At 38.2% G+C, this 26,380-nt stretch overlaps 1 protein-coding gene across 1 annotated transcript in view; it reads left to right on the top strand.

Annotated features, from left to right (window-relative positions):
* The first annotated feature begins 294 nt into the window (after positions 1-294).
* itga1 (integrin, alpha 1) overlaps positions 295-26,380 on the top strand; it is a 63,564-nt gene continuing 37,478 nt past the window's right edge. The window contains exons 1-3 of the mRNA XM_065290325.2: positions 295-448; positions 18,793-18,913; positions 24,657-24,772. Of these exons, the coding sequence (XP_065146397.1) occupies positions 343-448; positions 18,793-18,913; positions 24,657-24,772 (343 nt within the window). The 5' untranslated portion in view covers positions 295-342. The remainder of the gene's footprint in view (positions 449-18,792; positions 18,914-24,656; positions 24,773-26,380) is intronic.

Raw genomic sequence — 26,380 nt, 5'->3', positions numbered from 1 at the left:
AACTAAAGTGTCTGTCAAATGCATACATGTACTTTTAATTAAAATCCAAGCCAGTAGTATATTAATCTTTGGTCCATTGCATAAGTCCTCGCTACAGGACTGTCAAACTGAAATTACCATGAGTCTTTAAATCAATAGCTTTATTTATCATATCCTGTTAAAAAAATACACCAGCACTTAAATGCCTGACTAACCCTCATAAAGTAGGCGTTATATAAAACAAGTTAATGCGTACTATCTAGAGTCGCACATCCTCAGAGACGCAGTGTCTTTAAGGAGGAAATGCCCTATAATAAACTGTCTGTCAGATGAACAGAGTCAAGACTCCTGTGAGAGACTCAGATGAGCGTTTGCGCTTCCAGTGGACGGAGCGTTGGATCCATACTGACACTGGGAATCAGGAAGATGCGTTGTGGAGTCTATCATTTAAGACTAGCAGCCGTTTTAGGTAAGTTGTTGTGTGCTATTTTGTCTGTTTTCGATACAAGTTGTTTCTCAGGTCAAAACATTTGAGCGCGAAAACCGAATTTATTCGTTGGATGTTGCATTGCAGCGGGCTTGGGTGATAGCGCGTGCATAAGGAATCAATATTCATAATATGGAGTTATCGATTTGGATATAATACGTTGTGATTTATTACGATATCCATTCATAAGTTCTTATTATTTTTGTCGCGTTTTAGTACAAGATCTAAGCGCAGTTTGACGCGTAACGGTTTTCATGAAAGCAAAGGGATGTGAGCGCAGGGTCCCACCGACTTTTAAAATATTTTTTACATTTTAATATTGTGTTATCGTACACTTCATGTCTAGTCCTAATACATTGCATGTAAAATGTAAATAGTTTGCATTTAAGTTACACTACTGCATATTCGCATCGCAATGCGAGCAGACATCAGGTGCGATGTCTCATATTGATTCCAGTCAAGATTACACTGACTCTGTTTCTCACCATGCTGCAGTGTGATAAACTTTTAATGTACGAAGTATATTTGACAGTAGTTTATGAGTATCACTCCTGATTTAGTTAAAGCTAAACCAAATGAAGCAGTTTAGATGTCTTCGGTTCAGATTCTTGGAATGCATGTGATACAGGCTCGTGACCCGTGTTAAGGAGTTAAATTGAGGATGCATCTGCTGGGGTTTACATTGTCTCATACCTGTATTAGGTGCATGAACATGATATATTACTCAATTCCTGTATTAGCTCATGTCTTGGGTTTAAGGGTCAACCCACATTGTTGTCATAACCAGTATGTACGTCAGTGCAATAAATTTTTTGCTGTTGTTTAAATAACTGGCATTGTTTACTAGTTAAAGTTTAAACATCCCGTTTAAAATGTTTGTGTAGCTCTGTTGGTAGAGCGTTGTAGTAGCAGTTGTACCTTATAATGCATTGTAAGTCGTTTTGCATAAAGCATATGCTGTCAATATTTTACCATATATATTTTAATCACATAAGTTGTATTCCATCTTCTTTTAAACAATGGTTAACATAATAACATTAAAAAAGTCACTAAAATATTTTTTATGTTACATAACAAATCATTTTCACAGTGTAACATGGTAGTGCATAAGATGGTGATATCATAGTATTGGACCCTTGATTCTATCATGGTATATGTCCAGTAAACCACACTATTATATTAAAATCCCATGGCAATACCATTGTAAAATTTTGCTACTTTATTTTTTCTGTTCGTCTGTGCTCCATATGTCTGCATACCCTTGTGGACAGTAAAAGATAACCCATGTCTTTCCCATGTTTGGCTTTGAGAGCATCTCCTCCACAGTCACAAATATCCAGCTGTGATTATTGTAGTGGCAGCATTGAAACCATGTGAATTCTTAATGGAGCTTAGTGTGCAGGTGTTTTTGGTTTGACTCCATCTGGTTTCAATTAGAAATGTGTAGGATAAGATAACTTATACTGATGTGTGTAATACCACATACATATATTTGCATACATCAAAAGACATCATAAGAAGATTGCAACATGGAATAAAAGCTTTGTTATTATACTGTATGTGGACTATTGGGTAATATTGCGATACATGTGCGGACTCTCTTTAGATGTGCTGATTGTTACAAATAATGAATTGTGAAATTGTGATAAGAATTTATATGTTTTTATGGATATGTAAGCAATTTTTTAATGCATTTGGCATATGCTTTTACGCAGAGCGATTACAGTAGATTACACTGTGTGTGCTCATAGAATTAGACACATAATATTTTATGCTGCTAATGCAATGTTTTACAACTGAATCACAGGAACAAGCAGATGTGTAGTCTCTGACCTTGAGTATTACGTTGCTCGCTTAGTGACACTTAGTACCAATGCCTTAAATAGTTTGATCTCACCCTTACTGTGCATTCACACCAGAGGCGGAAGATCGATGCGGCAAAAACGCACTATTCGCCGATAGTTGGACGCTTGAACATTTTGGGTTTACTCGCTTCATTCGCACATGAAATTCTAGTCATTCGAGACATTCACGCCTAAATTCGCATCATGGGAGGGGCTTATATAGCTCAAATTGAGTAAACTTACCAAATTGTTGGACCTCCTTGCTCAATTTCTTCCAAACAAGATCCTTTTAAATCCTGTAAAAGTATGAAGATTTTTCGTGTAGCGATGATGATTGTCCTCGATTGTTGTTTTGTTTTTCTGCCCTCGCTCTCTTCCTGTAATCACGTCACTGCTAGAGCAAGCTGCTAACCTGATCGGTTATCCGCCAAAGTTCAGATTTTTCAATTCAATGCATTATTCGCGCGGAACGTGCCATCCGCGCTGCGGAACTCGCGCTTCCCGTGCCACAGGATGCCTAATTATGTCTTGCATTGACTTAATATGTAAATCACTTGCGCTTACTGCCTCTTCCGCGTTCGGTGTGAACGCACCCTTAAAGGCATAGTTCACACAAAAATGAAAATTCTGTCATCATTTACTCACTGTCATGTTGTTACAAACCAGTATAAATGTCTTTTTTCTAATGAACACAAAGGAAGATATTTTGAGGTATGTTTATAACCAAACCAATCTTGAGCCCCATTCACTTCCATAGTAGGAAAAAAATTGGTGAACTACCCCTTTAACTATTTTTCAGCATGAACACAAACTCTTTCAATACTGAAAGAGGAAAAACTCTTTCCGTGATCTATTTAGTTTGCCTACAATGCATTTCATCTGCCTGGCCTTCATCTACTGAATAAATAATGAATTCATTGAATGCTTTACAGATTCATTAGGGCACAACCTATTTATAATGGACTCAATAACCTTTCCTGTTCCTTTGTTATTTTATTAATTGATTTGTATTTTATCCTACACATCTAATATGGCTGACCCTGGATCCATTTCAATTCTTCGCAACTAATTTAATAACGTGCCCCAAAAATAGAGTCATTAGTAGATGAATGGATCAGCTAAACTTCTGCCACGCCCCTGCCGCTGGCATGAGGATCTTTGCCGTTGTAAATCTAAAGCACTTACTGGCAAGTGCTTTGAGTCTCTCAGAGGACCTTGAACTGAACTGTCTTCTTCCATACTTGGAAACTTTTAAATGCATTCCATTATATGTAGACAGCCCATGTACTCTCAAAGGAAACACGGTGACTTGTAATTATGGTACAAGTTGGTTATAGACAGTAGACATGCTTCATTTACAGTATTTGTCCAGTGTGCCCTAAGAGGAATATTTTTCATGGCTTGCAAATTAGAGTTGATGGTGCCCGGTGTAAAGATCAAGAAAACTGCAAGGTATGCGCAGACAATTTGTTTTAAGGGCGTTTTTGGAAAACGTCAACCGGTGTCTGTAGGATTGAACGTATTGGTGCCAATACACTGTCGGAAAAAAATGGTCAAGCTGTCACTGGACCGGTATCCTAAAATAGGGAAGTGCATGAATGGTTGAATATTTGATCTGCAATAATTATTCGAATGGAAAATGCTATTCCAATGTTTGTTTGTGAAACCAGTGTGAAAGCGCTTCTCTGTCAAAATAGGATCAGTGTACACACAAAAATATGCTTTTTAGTACTATTAGTCAGAACATACAGTAAATTCAGCTACTTCTAGTCTATTATGAGTCCAAATGCATGCTGGGACATACTACCTTTTTATATTCAATAGTAGGCATCTTCACTGCAGGGAAAAGATCCTGTATGATCCCATTAAACAGTGGCAGATCGACATAGGCCAGCTTAGCAATGTTCATGTCATGATAGACATCAGCAGTATCCAAGGTCAAATGGGAAAGAGAAAGAAAGCATTATATTAATGGGCCACCGCAGGGTTAAGGCACTGCACATGCCTTTTCACTTCACATGTACTCTCTCTTACAGACTTTAATGCAAAATATACGGAAAAATGTAGGAATTCAAAGTTTTAAGCTCACATGTTATCACGGCATCATGAGACATTTAGATTTAGCTTTCTGTTATAAAGCCTACTTTATTTTGTTAATACATACCTAAACAAGACAGACACTAAGAACGAAACTGAGAATATTTATTATATGTGGTGCTCTGTGGAAATTGAATCAGATAAATGCAGTTTAACTGCAAACAGTAGCAATAGCCGTTTCTTTGTGGAGTGTTGTTAAATTCAGCTTAAAACTTTGCACAGTCAGCAATAAGGTATCAAGTCAGCTTAGGGTATTTGTAAAATAATGTTAAATTCAGATCTTCTTGTTAGAGCTGTCTATTGTTCTTACCCTGGCATTATTGTACAATAAAGAACAGACTTTCACCGGAGCAGGAAGGCTTAATATGGTTGTCTTTCTTTAAAAACATGGTTAGAACATATACATAATGCAGTCTGTTATGCTTTTTCGTTCGCTCTAGGCTCTCACTTGCTGCGCATTCACACGGGGCGTCAGCGTTAACGCTTCCCATTCACTTTTAATGGGTGATGTCATGCGTTGCCGAACTGAATTGTGGATCCGTCGGCGCCGCGTCAGTGCCGTTGCTCGCGGCAGAAGTTGAACATTTCTCAACTTTTCAAGAGGCAACGCGTGTGTCAGCAAATCAGATCGCCTTATGCAAATAAGCTAGGCAGAGCCAGCCAATTACGTTTATGGAAGAACGGAGCATGTGTAGCGGCCACTGTGATTGGCTGTTGGCCACGCTCCAGACAAGCCTTCCGTTATGCGTTAACGCTTACGCCCCGTGTGAATGCGCCGTTGGTGTCTCAAGTCCGTTTACATGATGATAGCGTACTTTATGTCAAGTGCTCAAACTTTAAACTTCACTAAGGGTTGGGGTTAGGATAATATTTGGTGTAATATAATATCTGTAAGATCGACAAGTACTGAATTCGTACTAACGACCAACTTGAAACACCAAGAATTTGATTCAACCATCTGCGTTGGGTAGGACAGTTTATATAATTTTTTTTACAATTTTTTCAAACTTAAAGGAATAGTCTACCCTTTTGCCATATTAAACTATGTTATTACCTCAACCTAGACAAATTAATACATACCTATCTTTTTTCAATGCGTGCACTGTACAGGGCGTTGTGAATGTGTTAGCATTTAGCCTAGCCCCCTTCATTCCTATGGTACCAAAAAAAAAGTTTTATTTTGTGGCACCATACTTCCTGGTATAACTTCTCATGTAACAGTCTTTAAATAGGGAAAACACTGAAGTGTTTGGTGGCTTCCCTGTTTGGTACCATAGGAATGAATGGGGCTAGGCTAAATGCTAACACATTCACGACGCTCTGTACAGTGCACGCATTGAAAAAAGATAGATATGTATTAATTCGTCTAAGTTGAGGTAATAACATAGTTTAATATGGCAAGACTATTCCTTTAACCACACACACACATATACAGAATGTAAGCTTAGATTGTTGTGGAAATTGTGACAAAATGAAAAACATAAAACTTCAAAAATGTATGTCTTAACGTCATTTAGTATATAAATATATTTAATTAATACTAATTAATGTATAAACATTCGTTTTTATAAGCTCAAATATTCAAATATTATATGACTAAAAATGCCCATCCCTAACCTTAAGAGGTGTTTTCCCGGACAGGGATTAGACTAGTCCTAGACTAAACATTTTTTAAGAGCTTTCCAAACTGAAAACAAGCACTGACATAATCTTAAAATACATAAGTACTCTTTGTTTTGCCTCAAAATGCACACAATAATGTTTTTAGTAAGGCATGTTTGTTAAAACTAGTTATATTTCCTAATTGATCTAAGGCCTAGTCCTGGCTTAAGCTAATCCCTGTCCAGGAACCATCCCAAAGAGTTTATATTAGTGCCATAAGCACTATTCGGACAGGATTAGTTTTCCAAACAACGTTTGAGTTTCAACGTGTCCCCCAGGACGTCTGTGATTTTATGTACCGATTCGGACGGGATTAAAATGATGCAGGCTATTCCAGAGATGGGAGTGTCTGTTTCATGCATTTGGGCGTTGCAGAAGAGCACGTGCTCTGGATACGCGTGTTTGTAATGTTTAATATTTTGCTTTAAATGTAAAATTATGACAGAACATGTAATTTATTAATTTAATTTTAACAAATCAAAATAAAATATACAAATCCTATTAAAGTAACGTTAGCCTATACGTGTTTTATATAACTGTCTGCTTATAATAAACCCAAAGAAATGAAGAAATAATGATTAATAACAATTTCTTATCTTTATTAATTAACATTACCATTCCGGAGTTGAACAACATTGAAGGGAGTTTCTTATAACGTTACTGATATTACAGTGGCCAGTCTTAACAGTGTTTGATATTCAGCTCGTCTTTATTTAATTATTTTATTTTGCTGAATACGAAAACATCCATATCTGAATGAATGGGACTCAGGAAATACAATATACGCGCATTAGTAAGACCTTACGGCAGATCACGTTCGCCAAAACACGAAATGAACCGCGTTTTCAAAAGATATTGCGGGCAAACACAGACATTTGCATCCGGACGGGATTAAATTTCTCAGAGGACCTCTGAGTTCGGCGAAAAACAGTAGGTAAATTGCTCTGGAATTCTTACGGAGGTCGTCAGAGAAAAACACAGACATGGCCGATTCGGACGGGATTAAAGACACAGAGGACCTCTGAGAAGCACGATTTTCTCAGAGGTCCCCCTGTAAAACTAATCCTGTCCGAATAGGGCTTTAGAGGTACATTTTAGTATTAAATGTATACCATACCTAAATTGCACATAATATGACTTTTTTAAAGGATACTGCCCCAGTGACAGCTTGGGACCATTTTTGACCATATTTTCTGACAGTGTATATTGGTAGTTGGAGACGGTTCATGGGAAATCACTTAAGCTAAAAACTGGCACAGCATGGGCAATTCGGTTTAAATTAATTGCTGTTATTATCATAACCGTTGTAATTATTTGTCTGGTCAGCCTCCAACTTAAACAAGACAATTACTTGACAAGCTACTTTAAAAACATTTATGTTGAACATGATACATGACCGCTAAGCAATCTGGAGCTTATAAACTGTTGAGATAATGTTTGCACATTTTTTGTGCTATTATAACATAATCATGGGATGTATTTCATTTTTCCAGGGTATTTTAAATGGTATGTGCTGTCAAAGTATTGCCGGTTGTCTTGTTAAGTGAACGGGAGGCTTAAAAATGCTGCAAGTTTATGGAGTTTGATAACACATGCCGTCAGTGTTTACTTCTGACACATCAGATAGGGCCCTGACTGAAGTTTCCATCTGCACATACTTAGCTTCCCGAGGTACAAAAATACCTTCGGCTTTGATCTGCAAGTGCTTTTGAAAGCATTATTGTGTCTTTCATTTTAAGTCGTTTGTAACTGAAATTGACTTCTGTAAGGGTGCACAAATCAAATCATCCGTGCCCTTAGAAGTTATTAAGATATAAATGGTTGAAGATTTATTTTAATGTCAATGTAGGACACTCAAATTTGTCTGGAAAGATGACTTTATTGTGGTAGCCTGTGATTTTTTTTGTCAAAAAAATAGATGTTAAATTATTAATGGATTATCTGTCCGACTGCTGATTTTAACACTTGTCTTGTGAACTCGGACTTGACGTCAAAAAACCACACATATGCGCAGGAAGTAACACTTTGAGACAGGCAGTCCAGAATTTAAACTGTAATATTGTAGTGTAGATCTCTTGACATTGTTGCACTTGTTTGCACGAGTTGCAAGGGATCTTCGATGCTTGCAAAATCCTTTGTCTGATGTTAAACACTAAAGATAGTCATGCAGGTTTCGAATGACCAAATCTTATCATAATCTTCTTACAACGTACCCTTCCAAACATAAGCCCCATTCACACAGCACTTTAATTTGCACAGAGCCTTTTCTGTGAACACAAACAAGTTCCGTAAATGTCCTGGGATCGCTCCCGTAATAGGGACCTAGTAAATTTGCCGTAACATTAACCCGAAAGCGCTGTGTAACTTGTGTAAAAAAGGCACACTATAAAAATGCTGCTGTCAATTGAACTTCCTTTGGTAAGTTTTTGAGTAGTATATTATTATGGTATAATAATAACTTAAAAACAGATTGAAATTTTTTAACTTAATTTTTTAAGTTGGCATAAAACTAAAACGTATGTTGATATAAAAAACGTTTTTGCACGCCGTAGTGAGGATACTTGTGTCATTGCAACAAGAATTTATCATTTGGATCTTTGACATGGGATATTTAAATGCAGATTCCAGCCGCCTTTCCACTGCACACGACATACGGAAACAACAGTCGGAGTTCTCCCCCTAGTGGCAGTCGTAATGAAGTTTCAGTTTAATCGTATATGGGAGGGAAGCTCATTCCAGCGCAAGAGGCTTCATTCTAATATATTTACCATGGTGGAATAAATAAATGAATGCAAATGAATGAAACAATAAACAGCTATGCATATATGACAAAGATATATTCACCAATATAACAGAACAGGCGGCACGCACTCCTTTATAATTTTATAATAAACAAAAATGCACACACAGTTTCTCACGTGAGAAATCGCAAATAATAAGCTAAATTTAGACGTTGCAAAAAAACTACGAAGTGCAGTACTTTAAATACAACACATGTCTTTACGGGATCTTTACGACATGTGTGAATGCACGCACAGATTCCGGAAAATCACTGGCAGTGTGAATGAACCAAAATCAAACGGTCCCGGGCAAATCCAGGGACGCATTTTCTGTGTATTTTCCGTAATCTTTGTGTGACCTAAGTTAACCAGCAGGATTTCTTTGATCAACCAGCTTCACAGCCATGCTGGTGAAAAGCCAGTTGAAAACCAGCAGAAACCAGATGGACCAACATGTGTCCCTCAATGATCAAATGAAATCTGTGCCATTGTGTTAGAAGTCTTGTTTGGTGTTGTGCTGATGTGGAAATAATGCAGTCATATGGATCTTTGATGTCCAGTCACATGATGAAAAAATGCTCAAAAACACCAACATTGTTCTGCTTTCTCTAGTGCCATGTTGCAGTCATATTCGAAATACAAAAAATATACAGCATGGCCCTTTTAAAGCAAGTGAGTGTTAGGTCAACTCCTGTAGCCTGAAACTTCTGAAACTGGGGCAACTGTGGGCCCTCAGGGCGTCTTTTGTTGCCCCGTAAAAACCTGAAATGCACAGATGTAATATCACCTGTAAAGTACCCGTGCTCTCTCCATATATCTGCGCTGTGAGGTTTATGACCTGACAGAGGGGTCACAGGGCTGTGACCCAAGAGGGTCGTGTTTTTTGCTGGTCCTACATGTATCATTTCACCTAGTTGTGCCCCACAGTTTGGTGTAATGCTGAACATTTCACGATAATGGACTATTCCCTATTGTGTTTCATGTCAAGGCTGCTTATTATTTTTGGGGAAATGCCTTTAACTAGAACAAATGTTACTTCCTGGAGTGTTGCCATCCAAGAACTACTGCTTTTTGAATTTCACACTTTAAGAAATATTCAAGGTTCAATATAATTTAAAGGTACAGTTCAGTCATTTAAAATTGTAATCTCACTGATGGGAAAAAATAAATCGTTTGTGAAACTTCTTGTGGCGGTGATATCCGCAAACCCGCACGAACCTTTAGATGGTACCACAGTGGTGAACAGTATGCAATGGCATTCATATCATGAGTTGAACTAACTTTATTTTTAACATCCGAGTGTGTGAAACATTGTGTTTACCAGGGTCCATCTGTGCGCTGTTGAAACATTTGTGTATACACAGTATATGAGATGCCCTGATGCACTTTTTATGCAGGGGAAAATTTTATCTCAATATATTTGTCTCATACTGTAAACATGTAGGACGGCCTAAGCATACAGTACATCTGCACTCTGTAGCACATTTAATCATATCAATGAAATTTGACCCATCACGTTTGTACAGTATATATGATGTATAATGAAATATATCTTGAGGCACAGTGCATCTGTAGCGAGTCCATTAAATACTGTTACATTTCTCTAAGTTCACCATAATGGTTAGCTTGAACTTTGGCCTCATCCCAAAACGCAGATAAATCATGCACTATATCATCCAGCATAACTAAGCAGGTTTTAGCTAAGAGACAGTCAGAGTCAGTCCAAGTATAGGAACATGCTTGAATTTGTTTGAATTTCAGCCGGTTCGTCTATGTAAACCGTCAGTCTCAGGGAATGTTGGCATTCCGCGCAGCTCCAGGAAGTGAGCTGGATAATGTCTGGAGAGGAGAATCGAACTCCCCTCCAGTGGGACGTGCAGAACAAGCTAACTGTTTCCAGAGTCTTGCTAACACATTACATTCTGTGATTATCCACGGGGGGATGTTTCATTTTATTCACATGCTGCAGAGAGACAGCCTGGTGTTTTTTTTTCTTTTCAGAAGCAGGGCAGCTGTATTTATTAGGATTGATGTGCAGTAATGGCTTAAACATTTAGTTCTGTTTGATCAACAGAATCCAATTTTATTTTAACTCAATTGATTGTTTGTTATTTTTTTTAAAGCAATAAATGTAATAATGTTTGGCCCCACTTCATATTAGTATTAAGTACATACATAACAAAAAAGCACACGCAGTAAAAGACAGAATATAATGCATGCACTGTAAAAGGATCAAACAGAAAGCTGCATCCTCTGGAGGTCGCATATGCAGGCTGCATAAGTCATCGAGGTATATTAACTGAGCATTACATTCGCAAGTCATGGGCATATTACAACGATTTGCGATTAACTAAATAATTATTAAACTTTATAATTGTTAATAGTCTTTATGACGTAAATGTAGTCTACAAATACGACCTCCGAAGGATGCAGTTTTTTATTTGAGAAATGGCCAGCATTTCACCTCCACAAGAAATCTCGTGACATAATTAATCTCGCGAGACACATTTAATCTCGCGAGATCTCGTCGCACGAAATCTCGTCACACCCCTAGCGAAATGTAAAGCCAATGAGCACATGTGCATTACCATTTCGGTGGATGCTCGAGCCCAGGCCCAGAGCACCCACGGGATTGGTGCCTATGTGCGTGCTGTAGCACTTCCATCCGTAAAACAATTGGTTCAAAGTATGAAATCTTTTTCGGGGTTAAAATGTTTCTAGCTGCATGGAAAACACGTTCTGGTATACTGGTAGTGCATATTGATACTTTTTCGCAACCTTGAATGACCATAAGAGATCCTTGCCTCATTGTTTCCCAACCAAGCAGCGGGTCATCACTGATATGAGTTGCCTTCCCTTGCAAATAGAGTCTGCTGGTCGTTTGCTTTCATACGAACTTGAAGACATCTTGCTGTGCGAGATTGTAATTAATATTTTTCATTTTTTTGTCACGTGCACACCACCGTGGGTCCCACTTCACCACCGCGGGTCGTACTTTACCACCGGGGTTGTGCTGTGTTTATTAGTACCGTCACAGCCCAAGTACCAGTACCAGTATGTACCTTAAAGGTACCAATGTGTTGCCTTTGAGGTGCCAGTATGCACTTTTTATCTCCAAATTCCTTCTATCTCCTGTCAGGATCCTGCCAGATCCTTGTTTGTATTAAGATCTAGTTCAGCATGGCAGGGTTCTGACAGTACAACGTTTCATGTGGGAGATGCATGGTTTTAGTATTGGTTTATTCTGACCACTTTTTTGTAACCTAGTGGTTGGGTTTGAACATTGAGCGACAAGGTATTTTTCATTTATGGATCAACTGTTTAGGGGCAGCTATTATTAATAAAAATGTGTTGACGCATTATAGTTACTTTGCAGCTCATGGATACATGTGAATATACAATTTACACATTTAATATTTCCCTACAGTACAATATATTGTGTTTTTTTGACCGCTTCTTTGTCTGAGAAGCAGGAAGTGACCTGTTTTGCCCGCTCTGTGTATTTTTAGTCTCAAAACATTTCTGTTTGACCAACAGCAGCTTTTTGGCCCATCTGGTCTCCGTGTGGCTTGACACATACAGAACTGTGTGGGAAACTGCAGAGTTTTGGGGAGTGCCGGGGCGTGTTTGTGTGTGAGTGTTTGTTCAAAGTGGGCGTCCGACAAAACATGTTCAGGGGTCCGATCCTGCTGTTAGTGTGGGGAAATTCTGGAACGCAAGCTTCCGTAATCAGCGGGGAGCATTATGTCATCCTGTGGGTGGACTTTACACGACCTACAGTAAAGCACTGATCCTCGTGAGGGAAGGGGGGCGCATGTGAAAGCAGCAGAATGTGAACAGGATATTGGGACCGTGGAGCATTTGTGCGGTACTTTAAAAGGATGATGAACTTGTGGATAACACCAGTTTGTTAGTAACTAATTGCACAGCTCAGATGCAAAACCCTCTAAGTGCATCTTACATGTTTTCTTGTAAATGAGACTCTTAATGGATTCTGCCAATAAAGCGGTATTTCTAAATGGCCTAAAATTTGAAGTAAAAGTATTTGATGAACCTATAGTATGTGCTGAGAGCATTATCTAATTTTTGACCGAGTGGCGGTATTTGCATCTAAGCTCCTCACTTATAGTCAATCAGTAATTGCAATTTTGTTTCATTTGCAGTGTTGTCTATAAGTTGGCTTGACTTTTCTGCTATGCATTTTCCAGGATGATTTAAGTGGTGGTTAGGATGCTATAGTTGCAACGTTGTTCCCTACTGGCCCCCCACTCATGACTTCATCCCACAGTCCAAAAACATGCAGGTTTGTTGAATGGGCCCTCCGCCAATGTGTATAGATCAGCTTGTGTGAATTGACTTGTGTATAGATTAACCGGATCTTGCCATGAATATAGCCAGAGATGCAATAAATAAATAAATAAAAGTAGCAAAGTATTTTGGGAGTGCATTCAAATAACCCTCCCACAGGTTTCTATGTTAAAGTCTTTTGGGGAATCAGTTGTACAGTATAAATGCAAGCATAGGGAGATTCCTAGATTTTCTTGCTTATCTTAAGATCTGCTTTGTCATGGGTGCACATGTGGAAGCCAGACAAGTCGTCGTTTTTCAACATCATGAGCTCTCGCTGCCAAATGGCGAGATGTAGGAAGAGTCTTAGCTCAAATAAATCCAATGCATTGCAGGCGCTGGGCTGATTACCCTACATCTTTGATTTCTTTTCACAGCTGCACAAACTCACATTTCTGCACCATTACGTGACACACGAATAACCCGAAGACCAGGGTTGCCAGGTTTTCACAGCAAAACCCACCAATTATTATTCAAAACTAGCCCAATCGCGTTTAAAGGGAGGGGGATCTCCTGTTCACATTTTTGGGATGTCCGGCAATTGTATTAAAGTAGCCCAATTTCACGGGAATCCGCAGATGTGGCAACCCTGCTGAAGATAGAGTCATTTCATGGGCTTTGACCTTTGCTGCAATATGTGCATGAATGTACCACTTCAAAGAAGACTGAATAGGTTCCTGGTTTGCATTTGGATTGCAAATCGCCATAGTTACCAAATATGCGTGCTGCAAACAGTGGAGGATTAGGATGTAGTGTGATGATATCATTATGAATTGTTGCTAGTGCAATTACAGCTGGATTGCATTTGAATTTTTCTCTATTTATAATTCAGATGAGCTGTCATGCTTTGTGTAAACATTTTGGGACTTTTGCATGGATAGATTTCAATTTTATAACCCCTGGACTTTTAGAGGTAAATGTGCTTAACGATGCAATCGAAGAACTGTTTTGGGGAACCAAAACTGTTTCTTCTGTGGCATTGCAGTGAATTTGTAGCATCTTGAAATTGAAGAGAGGAGAGAAGAGAGTTTATGCATGCATGCATAAAGGATGTCCTGTCGCGTACAAGAGAAGATGCAAGGTGTGCATTTACATTTAATCCGTTTGGCAGATGCTTAAGTGTGACTAACAGGAAAGTGCTTTAGTTTCAGAAGTAAGACTCTTGTTTGAGCTGACACAAGTAAACTACAAATAAAAAAAATGTGTCTGCTTTGCTAACGCACCACTACAATGATACAGGTTTGATTCACCCCATCATTTTTTCATGTCTATAAGATGGTTGAGACTCCAGGGACCTGTGAAGATGCGGTTGATAAAGTGTAATGAGCATACTGTATATCTGCGGTTTTTTGTAGCTGCAAATTGGATGTTTGCACAAACAAAGCAATACAAGTTACCTATACACCAATGTTTAATATTTTAAGGAAGGCTTTACCCAAAAGTAAAAATTCTGTCAAAATTTACTAACCCTCATGTTTAATAAAGTTGAAGGTACCCTTTAGGTTTCATAGTAGGAAAAGCGAATACTATGGAGGTCAATAGGTACCATCAACTGTGTGCTTACCATAATTTATCAAAATATCTTATTTTGTGTTTAACAGAATATAGAAATTCATACAGGTTTAAAACAACATGAGGGTAAGTAAATAATGACAAAAAAATTCATTTTTGGGTGAACTATCATTACATTCAAATATGCGCAATGCAGTAATAGTGATGCTTGTCTCAGAAAGCACCCGTAATATAATAACAGGCCTGTTGTAATGCTAAAAATATGTTTGTCATGAGTCTACGCCTGAAGATTAGGAGGTTTCCTGCTGTCTTGTGAGGAAGAGACATCACCCTTTAACCTAAATCATGAAATGTGTTCTTGGAAAGCAGTGATCCATATGTCTGGCTATCTTCCCCATTTGTGATCAATGCAGAAAGGCTTCCTTGGCTGGTGGCCATCTTCAATTAGCTAATTGGGCAAATACTTTCTCCGGCATAGAGAGTTGGAATTGCTCAAGTCTGTTGGGAGAAAGCTTGGGTTTCCAGTCCACCCTTCATACCAAACTCATGTTGCAGTGAAAAATTCTTTCTTGCTCAAAACAAATAAAGTAAAATGAAACTTTTCTCAAAATGTTTTCTTAGAGAACTTGTGTGTGTATTTTTGTTTACATAATCACTGTCTATGATTTGTGGCATGTTTGCGAAGCGCTGTGCATTTTGCGGATTTCCTCTTCATTTACATGTCAACTGCGTATCGGGGTCCGGAAAACGCTAACTTTTGAAGACAGGTTTGGTCTTAGGGGCACTCACATTATTCAAACCGTGCTCGGGCGCATTTGACCCCCCAAAGCCTGGTTTGTTTGACTAGTGAGATTGCTCTGTACTGTGCCTCAAAGACTCAGAAAAAAAACCCATTACATTACATTACGATGGGTGCCAGTTTTAAAAGAGAGCTTTACTTTCTGCTTTGTTCAAAACAATCACATCCTAATGACGAAAGTGCACCTGGGCTCAGGTCGATAAAAGTACAGTGTGAGTCCAGGCTCATTGTCGATCTAAACAAAACTGCTTGATGCTGCCTTCTTGGTTGTTTGTATTGATTGCTCTGTAGATGAATGTGTATGTGCGTTGGCTTGCAATGTTTCTTTACATGGTCGCCATGTACTGGCCTGGGATACATAATATAGTGGATTTAGACATTTTTGCAAATTTGTGTAAATGTGGATCTTTTTGAAAGCGTTGTCATGTGCACGTGAAATGTGTCAAAAAAGCAAAGAAGAAACTTTTTAGTTGACATGACAACGTTGGCGTATAACCGTAGCCTAATGATGCGTTCACACCAAATGCGAAGCATCACGTTCCTCACTATAGATTACTCATGGGATTTAACTTTGTGTCATGCGAATTTGTGTCATGTGCATTTGAGGCAAATAGGGCGTGTATTTGCGTCATTCGCATCGCCCCGCACAAGTTCGCGTCTATTTGCATCTTTGAATTGACTTCGTACATTATCTACTCATGCAAATCATTTAATTCGCGTTTGGTGTGTACGCAACATAAAAGACTTCCTGTCGTTTCCCTCTCAGCTCTATATTACAGACACCCACTTCATTAACAGAGGAGTCAGTTCTCCAGGTTTAGATGAGGGTGTATGTGTTTGTTTCTGTGAAAAGATGGACGTGGTCGAGGAGGAAACCAGCTGTCCAGTTGCCTTTGGCTCTCCTTGTCTTTGTTTACAGAATCAGTATTTGGAAAGGAAATTCATTACATTTATCTAACTCGCCAATCCGACTCACAATAAAACAACAGTCCCTCTGGTTGAACAACAGTCCCTCTGGTTGGCTCGTCTCAAATACGGTTTACTTTTTCTACAGAAGATATTTTCATATTCTTGCTTTCCAAAACATTGGTTAAGTGTGGATTGGGAAGAAAGTGTATTCTGTTTATCTGACAGATCTGTTTATATGGCAAATCTGATCCAAAACAAAACTCTGTGATGACATGTACCTTCTTCTTCTTCCACTGGTTTTGTCTAGATTGCAGAGGAAATGGTTTGGGGTTATCTAACTCAGTGGTTGTCAACAGAAGGGTGTGGCGAATTCGGAAATAATTTTTTATAATTTTTTAAGAAAAAACACAAAAACAAGTCATCATTAGGGTATTTACTACTTTTCATGTAAAAATTATAAAAAAGCAAAAATAAAACTAACCCATATCCTCTTTCTCTCTCTGCATTTTCTTTCTGACAGAGAGAGGTGGGGCCTAACCCAACTTTTATCTACAGTAGTTGTCAGGGCAGACATAAGTAAGAACACAAACCTACAGTGGTAAAGAGTGTATGGAAAAGTTTAAAAGAAACATGTTAGGAGATACTTGGAGGTCATTTGTTACAAAAGGTTGAGAATCACTGACTGAAAAAGTTCCACTGTTCATTGTGTCTTTGATCAGTATGGTGCTTATTTGTCTTCTTCAGCATCTTGATCTTCCTCTTCCTGTTTTCTCAAACAAATTGCTCATCATAGAGTATGCACAAATGGCTCCTAGTGTGAGACGATGTCTACCCTGACGCACACACCCTTTAAAAAAAGCACGACAGGGTTTGGAGGCTTGACTGGAAATCTTATTTCATGTTAATTTGCTTGTGGACATTCTTATAAGGCGTGTCCGTGGACATACACAGCCTCTTCTGTTTCCTCTACGGAGACTTCTGGCATTAGCAGAAAACACAAATCCCTCTCTATGACGTGCAATTCTCAGACTAGCGTGTATATTATTCCATATCCAATAGCTTGAAACATGACAGTTATCAACAATGAACATAAGTGAGGACAACTGACTTTCTGTTTCACCCCATCTTTATGTTCTCAGGCAGCTCCAGAAATTTCAACACCACAGTGATTTGTTAATCTTCACGATTCCCTTCCAAATTCAAGAATTGAATAAATCATGACTGAAATTCCTTTGCACACAACATGTGAAAGGATTCTCTGTGGTCTGGGTACAAGGAGGCATTAAACACTATATTTAGTTCTTCTTTTATATACAGTGCTAAAAGACCGACTCTAGTGGTCTTCATGAAGAGGACATTGTCCCAAAGGTCAGGACCGCTGTCCCACATTGCTCTGTGAAATTCCTCTGCCCACTACTGTATTTGTGTGTATTGCTCCCTGCTGAATTGATGTCTGATTCCCACGCAACTTGGCAAATGCTGCACTACTGAGAGCATGTTTAGCACTCTTTTTTGATTATTGAAGTAAAATATTAAAGGTGCAGTGTGTAATTTTTAGAAAGATCTCTTGACAGAAATGCAAAATAATATACAATATTATCAGGAGTGTATAAAGACCTTTTTGTAATGAACCGTTATGTTTTTATTACCCTAGAATGAGAGGTTTTTATCTACATACACCGAGGGTCCCTTTATGTGGAAGTCGCCTTTTTGTGCCGGCGTGTTTCTACAGAAGCCCTTAACGGACAAACTTTTTTCACTAAGTTGTCTCCGACGATAACACGTTTTTTTTTGGGTGACGGCTACCGTAGCATCTCTACGCGTTTCAAAAGCGAGGGGTGAGCAGTGGACTAAGCAGTTGGTTGCAATTCGTAACCTCACCACTAGATGCTGCTAAAATTTACACACTGCACCTTTATAAACATACTGTATATACTAAATATAAAAATGCAACAAAATAAACAATTACATAATGGTCTGGTTTCATAGACAAGACTTACCTAAAACCATGACTTATTAAGATGTTTAAAAAAAATTATAAACATCCCTTAGAAAAATACGTTACTGGTGAGTGTTTTAAGAAAACCAATGGCACTGGCATATCTGTACGTGCAAGTTATTTTCAGTTGAGACAGCTTGTGTTTTTGTCTAGGACTAGCCTTGAGAGTTGTTTGTGAAACTGAATAAATAAAAAATACTTTGGTTTTGCTTCCTAAGGTAGGCGTAGATACGGTTATCGTGAAAGAAAGAAAAAAGCAAGCATTTTCAAAGAGTCATTGGCTGTGAACATTTCTGCATGACCTGTGTTGCTACAAACTGACCGGTAGATCAGTACAAGAGAAATATCTATTTCATTAATGTATCTTTGTTTTGTAGCGCTGCTGCCATGCCTATTGTGTTTCAATGTGGATGAGAAGAACAAGATGTCATTCAGTGGACCGGAGGAAGACATGTTTGGATATACTGTCCAACAGTTTGAGAACAATGAGGGAAAGTGGTAAGTTTCTTTATTGTTTAAAGGGCACATATTATGCAAAATCAACCAAAGCAGTCTCATTAGACATACTGTTTTGATTCTCTTGCTAATGTGATGTCACACTAATAAAGCCCCGCCCACAGACACTGACTGACTGGCTCCTCTTAAGCATTCGGAGAACACGTAAATGAAACAGGCTAGCAAGTGCACGTCATTGTGTCAATAAAAGGTGAGCTTTCGGCGATGCGTGCATAGGATTGTAGGTAATTTCAGTGCGCGAAGGATACACATACGCATCATTTCCCGTATATGGGATATTTCTCGAATAAAGGACTCAGTCTTTGGCTGAAATTCTGAGGATCCTCAACATTGGAACAGTTCTTCGACGGACGTTGATGACGTAGCATCCTCGAAATTCTGGATTCCGAGGATCCTTCCTTGACATTGAGAAACGGCTACTGGTTCATTTTACCCAAAACCTTTTCTAAACGTGTTTGTTAGCACATTGTAGCGCTAATGCGGCTACATATACTATTGTCTCAGACTATATTCAAAGAAATCCTATCGATTTGAACAAAAGCCTTCACTGTTTGTTGGTGAGGGAGTTTGGAGCTGTAGCTCATTTTCATTTACAGGTACAGACATGAAAACAGCGCTTTTTTGCTCCCACCTAAATTTGGGGCATTTTGGACATGCTATAACAAATGATCTGTGGGATGTTTTGAGCTGAAATGTTTCTGCATAATCTAAAATGCATCTTTCGATGGAACTAGAGGAGTTTTTTGTTTGTTTTGTTTTGATGCGGGTTCACACATACGAAGCAGGAACTGAAGTGTCATGTTTCTGGCTTTCTTGTTCTTGTTTCCCTAGTCTAGTGCAAGGATCATGACAGCCCCCACATGTTTTGTATGGAAGCACTGGCTGTTGTTTGTGTTTTTGCCTGCCATGTGCTTTCTGTCTCGCCTGCTGACCCCGCCCCCTCGTTTCCTTTTTAAATATCCTATTATTGTTTCGTGATTTTCAACTGATCCCCTTTTGATTTGCTCCCTTACTTAATGCCCTTGTGTTTGCAGTCTTGTGCTGATTCGTTTTGTAAATTATCCCTGTCATATGCCTGTGAAGTCCTGCCTTTGAAAAGGTTGTTAACTAAGATTTGTCACGTTCTTGTTTTGTTATTATCTGTTAGTGAATGTTTTTGACAAGTTCTTACGCCTAGTCAACATGGACACGTGTATTTTTATAATCAGTAAAAGTTTTTCCTCCAAAAAAAAAAAAATCCTGTCCACACATGTTCGGTTTAAAAGAAATCTCTGTCCTCATGAAAAAGCAAAAACACGCTATCAAGTGCTGTTCAAGAGCATGCCACACCAGCAGGTGGCGATATAACTCAAATCGTAAAGCTACCTTGACGTCGCAAAAACTCGGTTTTACTGTCTACATGACAACAGCGCAAACGGTGTTTCTTAAAATCCTCACCCTGGCAGGGGTTTTCAAAAATGTTCGGTTTCAGTGGCCAGATACTGCGTTTTCGTGTGACTGAACGGCCGAACCGCGTAAATAAAAATACCTGTGTTCGTGTGGACTAGGCCTTAGTTTTGTTTGTTTATCCTGCTTTGTATTGTTTATTAAGTTTATCCTGTTTTGCCCCCTCGTGGGCCTTTGTTACATCAAATAATACTCTACTCTAGCTTTGTAATGGTACACAGAACCATCCCATAATAATGTCCGAACTGGCATTGGCACTGATGTATCCTGCATTTGTAATGGCATTGCTTTTATTCTAATGAAGAAATCTAGCTAATGTGCTCTTGCCTGCTAACTCCATTAGTTTTACAGCCAAATGAAAATGATTCCCAACTGTATTAAACAGTTCCCTTCAGCGAAGCATCTGTTTTATCAAGCATCTGTGATTTCTCTCTCAGTTGGCCTACCAGCACATTTTCACACTGCTGTAAAGTTTTAATCTGTTTCCTCCAGAGAAACATAGGCAGTGAAACCTTGAGACAGCTTTATATAAACCTCTCACAGGTGGCCCGATTGACTTGTACATTTAATCTTGACAAGATCTTGGTCTATTCAAGGGTTGTTCCTTTGACTTGATTGTAGACAACATGTTCGACCTTTTTTTGTTCGGTTCATTGTATTAACAGTGTTACAGTTAAAAGTGTCAAAATTTAAAATAAACTAGTAGTGAGCAGGCACAATGTTTTAAGGTACATTTGCAATACAACAATGTATTAAAGGGACATTCCACTTTTTTAAAATATGCTCATTTTCCAGCTCCACTAGGGTTAAACATTTGATTCTTGATTCTTGACTGTTTTGGAATCCATTCAGCTGATCTCCGGGTCTGGCGCTAGCACTTTTAGCATAGCTTAGCACAATCCTATGTGACTTTCAATGGCAGGGGACTATTTTCGGTCAGTGCGTAATATTACTACGCCTGCTGCAGCCATGTTACATCAGCAAAGTCATTGATTATTACGCCAGACTGAGAGTATAGTCCTAGCCATATCTGCCTAGAAAATCGCAACTTTGCATTTTCCGTCGGTCTTAGTACACAATGTAACTACAGAAGAGTCAAGTTTTAAATAGGAAAAATATCAAAACTCTTTGGTTATTTTTTGTGCGATGCTAATGGTCTAATCAGATTCAATGGATTGTGCTAAGCTATGCTAAAAGTACTAGCACCAGACCCGGAGATCAGCTGAATGGATTCCAAAACAGTAAGAATCAAATGTTTAATCCTAGCGGAGTGTCCTTTTAAAAACGAGAAAGTTTATTCTTTGTTTTGCATACAGACAACAATGTTATAGTCACTTTTTTTACTTACTTTTTGGTTTTAAAAAAAAGTGCATCCATAATTTTCAGTATCGATTTCATCACAGAATTTTCATTTTGGTGCATCACTAATCAAAACGATTCCTATTCACATGGATCTACAAAAACAACATTACATTACATATGCATTACATATGCCAGGCCAGTAGTTGTCGATTTCACACGTTGTCTGCGCATAACGTCACTGTTTTCACACATTTGTATTTTTGTCAACAACGGTTTGGCTAGAAACACAACAAACACCGAAATCTCATGAGAAGTTGGGCTTAAAATAAACTAGTAAGCAAGCAAAATGTTTTAAGGTACATTTGCAATACAACAATGTATTAAAAACGAGAACGTTTATTCTTTGTTTTGGGAACTTTGCATACAGACGACAACGTTATTATTACTTTTTTACTTTAAAAGTTTTCGACAAAGTACATCCTAATTTTCAGTATCGATTTCATCCCAGAAAATTTCATTTTGGTGCATCAATAATCAAAACGACCCCTATAGACGGTTTCATCGGACGCACGTGCGCTGACGCAATAAACATCTGGATCCGAACTTTACTTCCAATTTCGTTTTTTTAATGGTCTGACTAGTTGCTAAACTGATCTCTTGAACAAATGCCTCGTCAAAAATAACAAATGTATTGGTTTCCTAGGTTTTTTTGCTTGTTATATAAATAAATATACATTTAAAGAACTTCGTTGTTATTTATTCTTAGCGGAGTTTACAGGAAGTTACGTGCGGACCACGACAGCCATGGTAATGTTGTTACTGCTGAAACGGTCTATTCACATGGATCTACAAAAAGAACATTACATTACATATGCCAGGCCAGTAGATGACCATTTCACACGTTGTGTGGCATAACGTCACTGTTTTCACACATTTGTATTTTTGTCAACAACGGTTTGCCTAGAAACACAAAAAACACCGAAATCTCATGAGAAGTTGAGTTTAAAATAAACTTGTGAGCAAGCACAATGTTTTAAGGTACATTTGCAATACAACAATGTATTAAAAATGAGAAAGTTTATTCTTTGTTTTGGAAACTTTGCATACAGGCAACAGCATTATTATTACTTTTTTACTTTAAACGTTTTCGACAAAGTACATCCATAATTTTCAGTATCGATTTCGTCCCAGAATTTTCATTTCATTACATTACATATGCATCACATATGCCAGGCCAGTAGTTGGCGATTTCACACGTTGTCTGCGCATAACTTCAATGTTTTCACACGTTTGTACAATTTGGCTAGAAACACAACAAACAGCAAAATCTCATGAGAAGTTGGGTTTATGGTTCGGTTTGGGGGGAGGATAAGGATAAAAAGAACGTTCATCCGACAAGATTTCACAAGATTTCGGTCTTTGCTGTATCCCTTCTAGCCACAACTGTCAATTACGGTACACAGAGACTATTACCATTTTGACACTTGCACTTTCAAATCTGTTTTTAAAGGGACACTCCAATAAAAAAAAATATAGGCTCATTTTCCAGCTCCCCTAGAGTTAAACATTTGATTTTTACAATTTTGGAATCCATTCAGCATATCTCTGGGTCTGGATATACCACTTTTAGAATAGCTTAGCATAATCCATTGAATCTGATTAGACCATTAGCATCGCACAATGATATTACACGGCGCCTAAAAATTGTCCCCTTGGTAACTTTCAATAGCAGGGGACTATTTTTGTGCCCCGCGTAATATCATTGCGCCTCCTGCAGCCATGTTACGACAGCAAAGTCCTTGATTATTACACCAGAATGAGAGTTTAGTTCCTAACCATATCTGCCTAGAAAATCACAACTTTTAATTTTCCATCTGTCTTAGTACACATTGTAACTACAGAAGAGTCAAGTTTTAAATAGGAAAAATATTGAAACTTTGGTCATCTTTGAGCGTGATGCTAATGGTCTAATCAGATTCAATGGATTATGCTAAGCTATGCTAAAAATGGTACCGCCAGACCCGGAGATCAGCTGAATGGATTCCAAAACTGTAAAAATTGAATGTTTAACTTTAGGGGAGCTGGAAAATGAGCCTATTTTAAAAAAAGTGGAGTGTTTCTTTAAAAGTTTGCATTTTTAGGCCCCCAAAACGTTATGTAAATAAACAACTACAACGCATCAAATTTTTTATCTTATAAATGTCCCCTTAGATGCAGATTCTACCAAAATTCATGTTGTCATTACTCATAAAATCTAAATTTTATTAGTAAGTCTCCCTTCCTAAATCCATAAATGTAAAACCTGTAAGCCCTTTATAGATTGTAAAAGATTTTAAACTTCACAGAACGTTTTCATTAGGAATTAATACATCTGAGGCCTAAATATTGAAGAAAAGAGCTGGAACATATTGCTTGTAATCGTAGTAGTTGACTGGTGCCAACGTTCTGAGCTTTTTAACCATGATAGATTGCTTGGGGGTCTTGGTTCTGTCCACTGCTGTGTCAGGGCCCATTTGTTAAAAGGAATGTTAATGACTTGAGTTGTTTACATGCTTGAAAAGGGTTTGTCTAGTTTTAGCACTGCTGTCAAAAAAAAAAAACGCCATTTGAAACTGATCAGAGTGAGTGTTCTCTATTTAACTAAGTGCACTCATATGGAGCACAGAACGTAACTAAACATAACCATGAGAAAAATGTAAAGTACATAAACTTCACCGGGTGTCAAGGGTAAAAAGCACAATATACCTGTCAATATCATAACTGTCTATCTTGAAAATCGTATTTGCTCTTGAGAAGAAGGAAAGTCTTTGCTCCCCATTTCAGTGCCATATTTATTATGCTTTTCTTTCCCACTGGAAAACTGGCAAATCAATGATCTGCACTTTGGCTCAGTTCCACTTTCTCACAAATCCCGAGGGTTTTCTTATGGTCAGAAATAAACTTACTACAGTACTTCTCTTCTGTTGTTTCTCTGAAGGGTTCTCATTGGTTCTCCTTTGACTGGACAGCCGGCAAAACGGACTGGAGATGTGTACAGGTGCCCTGTGGGGCAACACAACAAAAAAAATGAGTGTGAAAAATTCTATTTGCCAGGTAAGAGGAGACTTTTCTGTACTGCACATCTTGTGTATTTTGACATTGTGACTATTTTTGTACATTTCTGTGTACTCTCTGTCTGGATTGTTGACTGTCTGTGTTTACATTTGCATGTGGAATAGTAGGAAACCTGTTACAGGAAGGTCTAACAGACATTACCTCAGTTGGCCTGCAATGGTGTCATACTTCCTGTATAAGCATTTTGACAGCCTCAAACAGGGTTTTAGCAGACGTTTTTCCGTAGTACGCCCTTAACTAACACACCACTTTGGTTTCACTTTAACTAAATTGCTAAAAAAAAGTGTGCAAAGCCTCCTGGTATGAATAAGAATGACATTTAAAATAAGACGTGAATGCTTTTCATGTTGACGTGAATTCTGGATACAGTACATATTTCTTTATCCAGAGCAATTGAAAGTTGACAAGACTTCAACTATAAACTGAATCAAATAATGCATCACACACATTTAAGTCGCCTTGAGTACAGGAGGAGGGATGAACGTTCTTTCCCCACCATCTACATTAAAAAATGTGTTAATTTCATTTAGACGTCTTTATACAGATATGTGTGAGTGCTTATGGTTTGATACAAACCAAGTGTCTGTATAGATGTACTGTACTCAAACCTCACAACTGAAACATCTGTGGTCAGTTTGCTCTTTCTAGAGATGCTATTCTGCAATCTAATACAGATTACAGTGGTGCACAAAACCAGTTCATGCTAAATCTGGTCAAGGAATCTGGCTTTGACTTATGGATCATTTACATGTTATAGCATTATAGTGCCTTAAGGAGATGTTTGTCATGCAACGTTACCCTCAAAATAAAGAGTGATATACAAAACAAGCAATTCCACTCAAGCAATATAGTAACCTAAAAGAGTGCTGCCTTAAAGGAAAACACCACAGTTTTTCAATATTTTACTATGTTCTTACATGAACTTAGATGAATTAATACATACCTATCTTTTATCAATGTGTGCACTTAATCTTTGCACAGTGCGTCGTGAATGTGTTAGCATTTAGCATAGCCCCATTCATTCCTTAGGATCCAAACAGGGATGAATTTGGAAGCCACCAAATACTTCCATGTTTTCGCTATTTAAAAACTGTTACATGAGTAAGTAGGGTGGCATAAAATAAAATCTGGCGATTTTTTAAGTGGATAAAAAATGCGAACTATATTGTATGGCGGAAGAGCACTTAGTTTGCAGCACTTTGACCTCTGGCGCAGTAACATCATCACTCTTGTGAACTACCCCCTCTCGCTCAAACTTCCGAAGTCAGTCTTATAAGATTTATAAGTTGTGAGCTGTCGGTATAAGTTGAGCAGTTGTTTTTCAACAAATATAAAGATACTATAGTAAAAAGATAGTAAAGAAGTACATAAGGTAACCTGCAATTTTATGTTTCAAACAGAGATGGCGATAGAGAGGCAAAAGTTACAGATTGCAGCTTTAAATAAAATGAATTGTCCAAAATAATGTCAGGAATGTGCATAAATTTTTTTTATCTAAGTTTGACGGTCTAATAAGCCTGTAGCATTAGTTGTGTGCGTTTATGAGTGTGCGCTTGCGTGTGTGTGTGTGTTTGTAGCCCTTGCATG

Source organism: Paramisgurnus dabryanus, chromosome 10, assembly GCF_030506205.2.
Source record: "Paramisgurnus dabryanus chromosome 10, PD_genome_1.1, whole genome shotgun sequence".
Lineage (NCBI taxonomy): Eukaryota > Metazoa > Chordata > Actinopteri > Cypriniformes > Cobitidae > Paramisgurnus > Paramisgurnus dabryanus.
The sequence above is the reverse complement of the archived record's forward strand: the minus strand, read 5'-3'. Positions and strand labels throughout refer to the sequence as shown.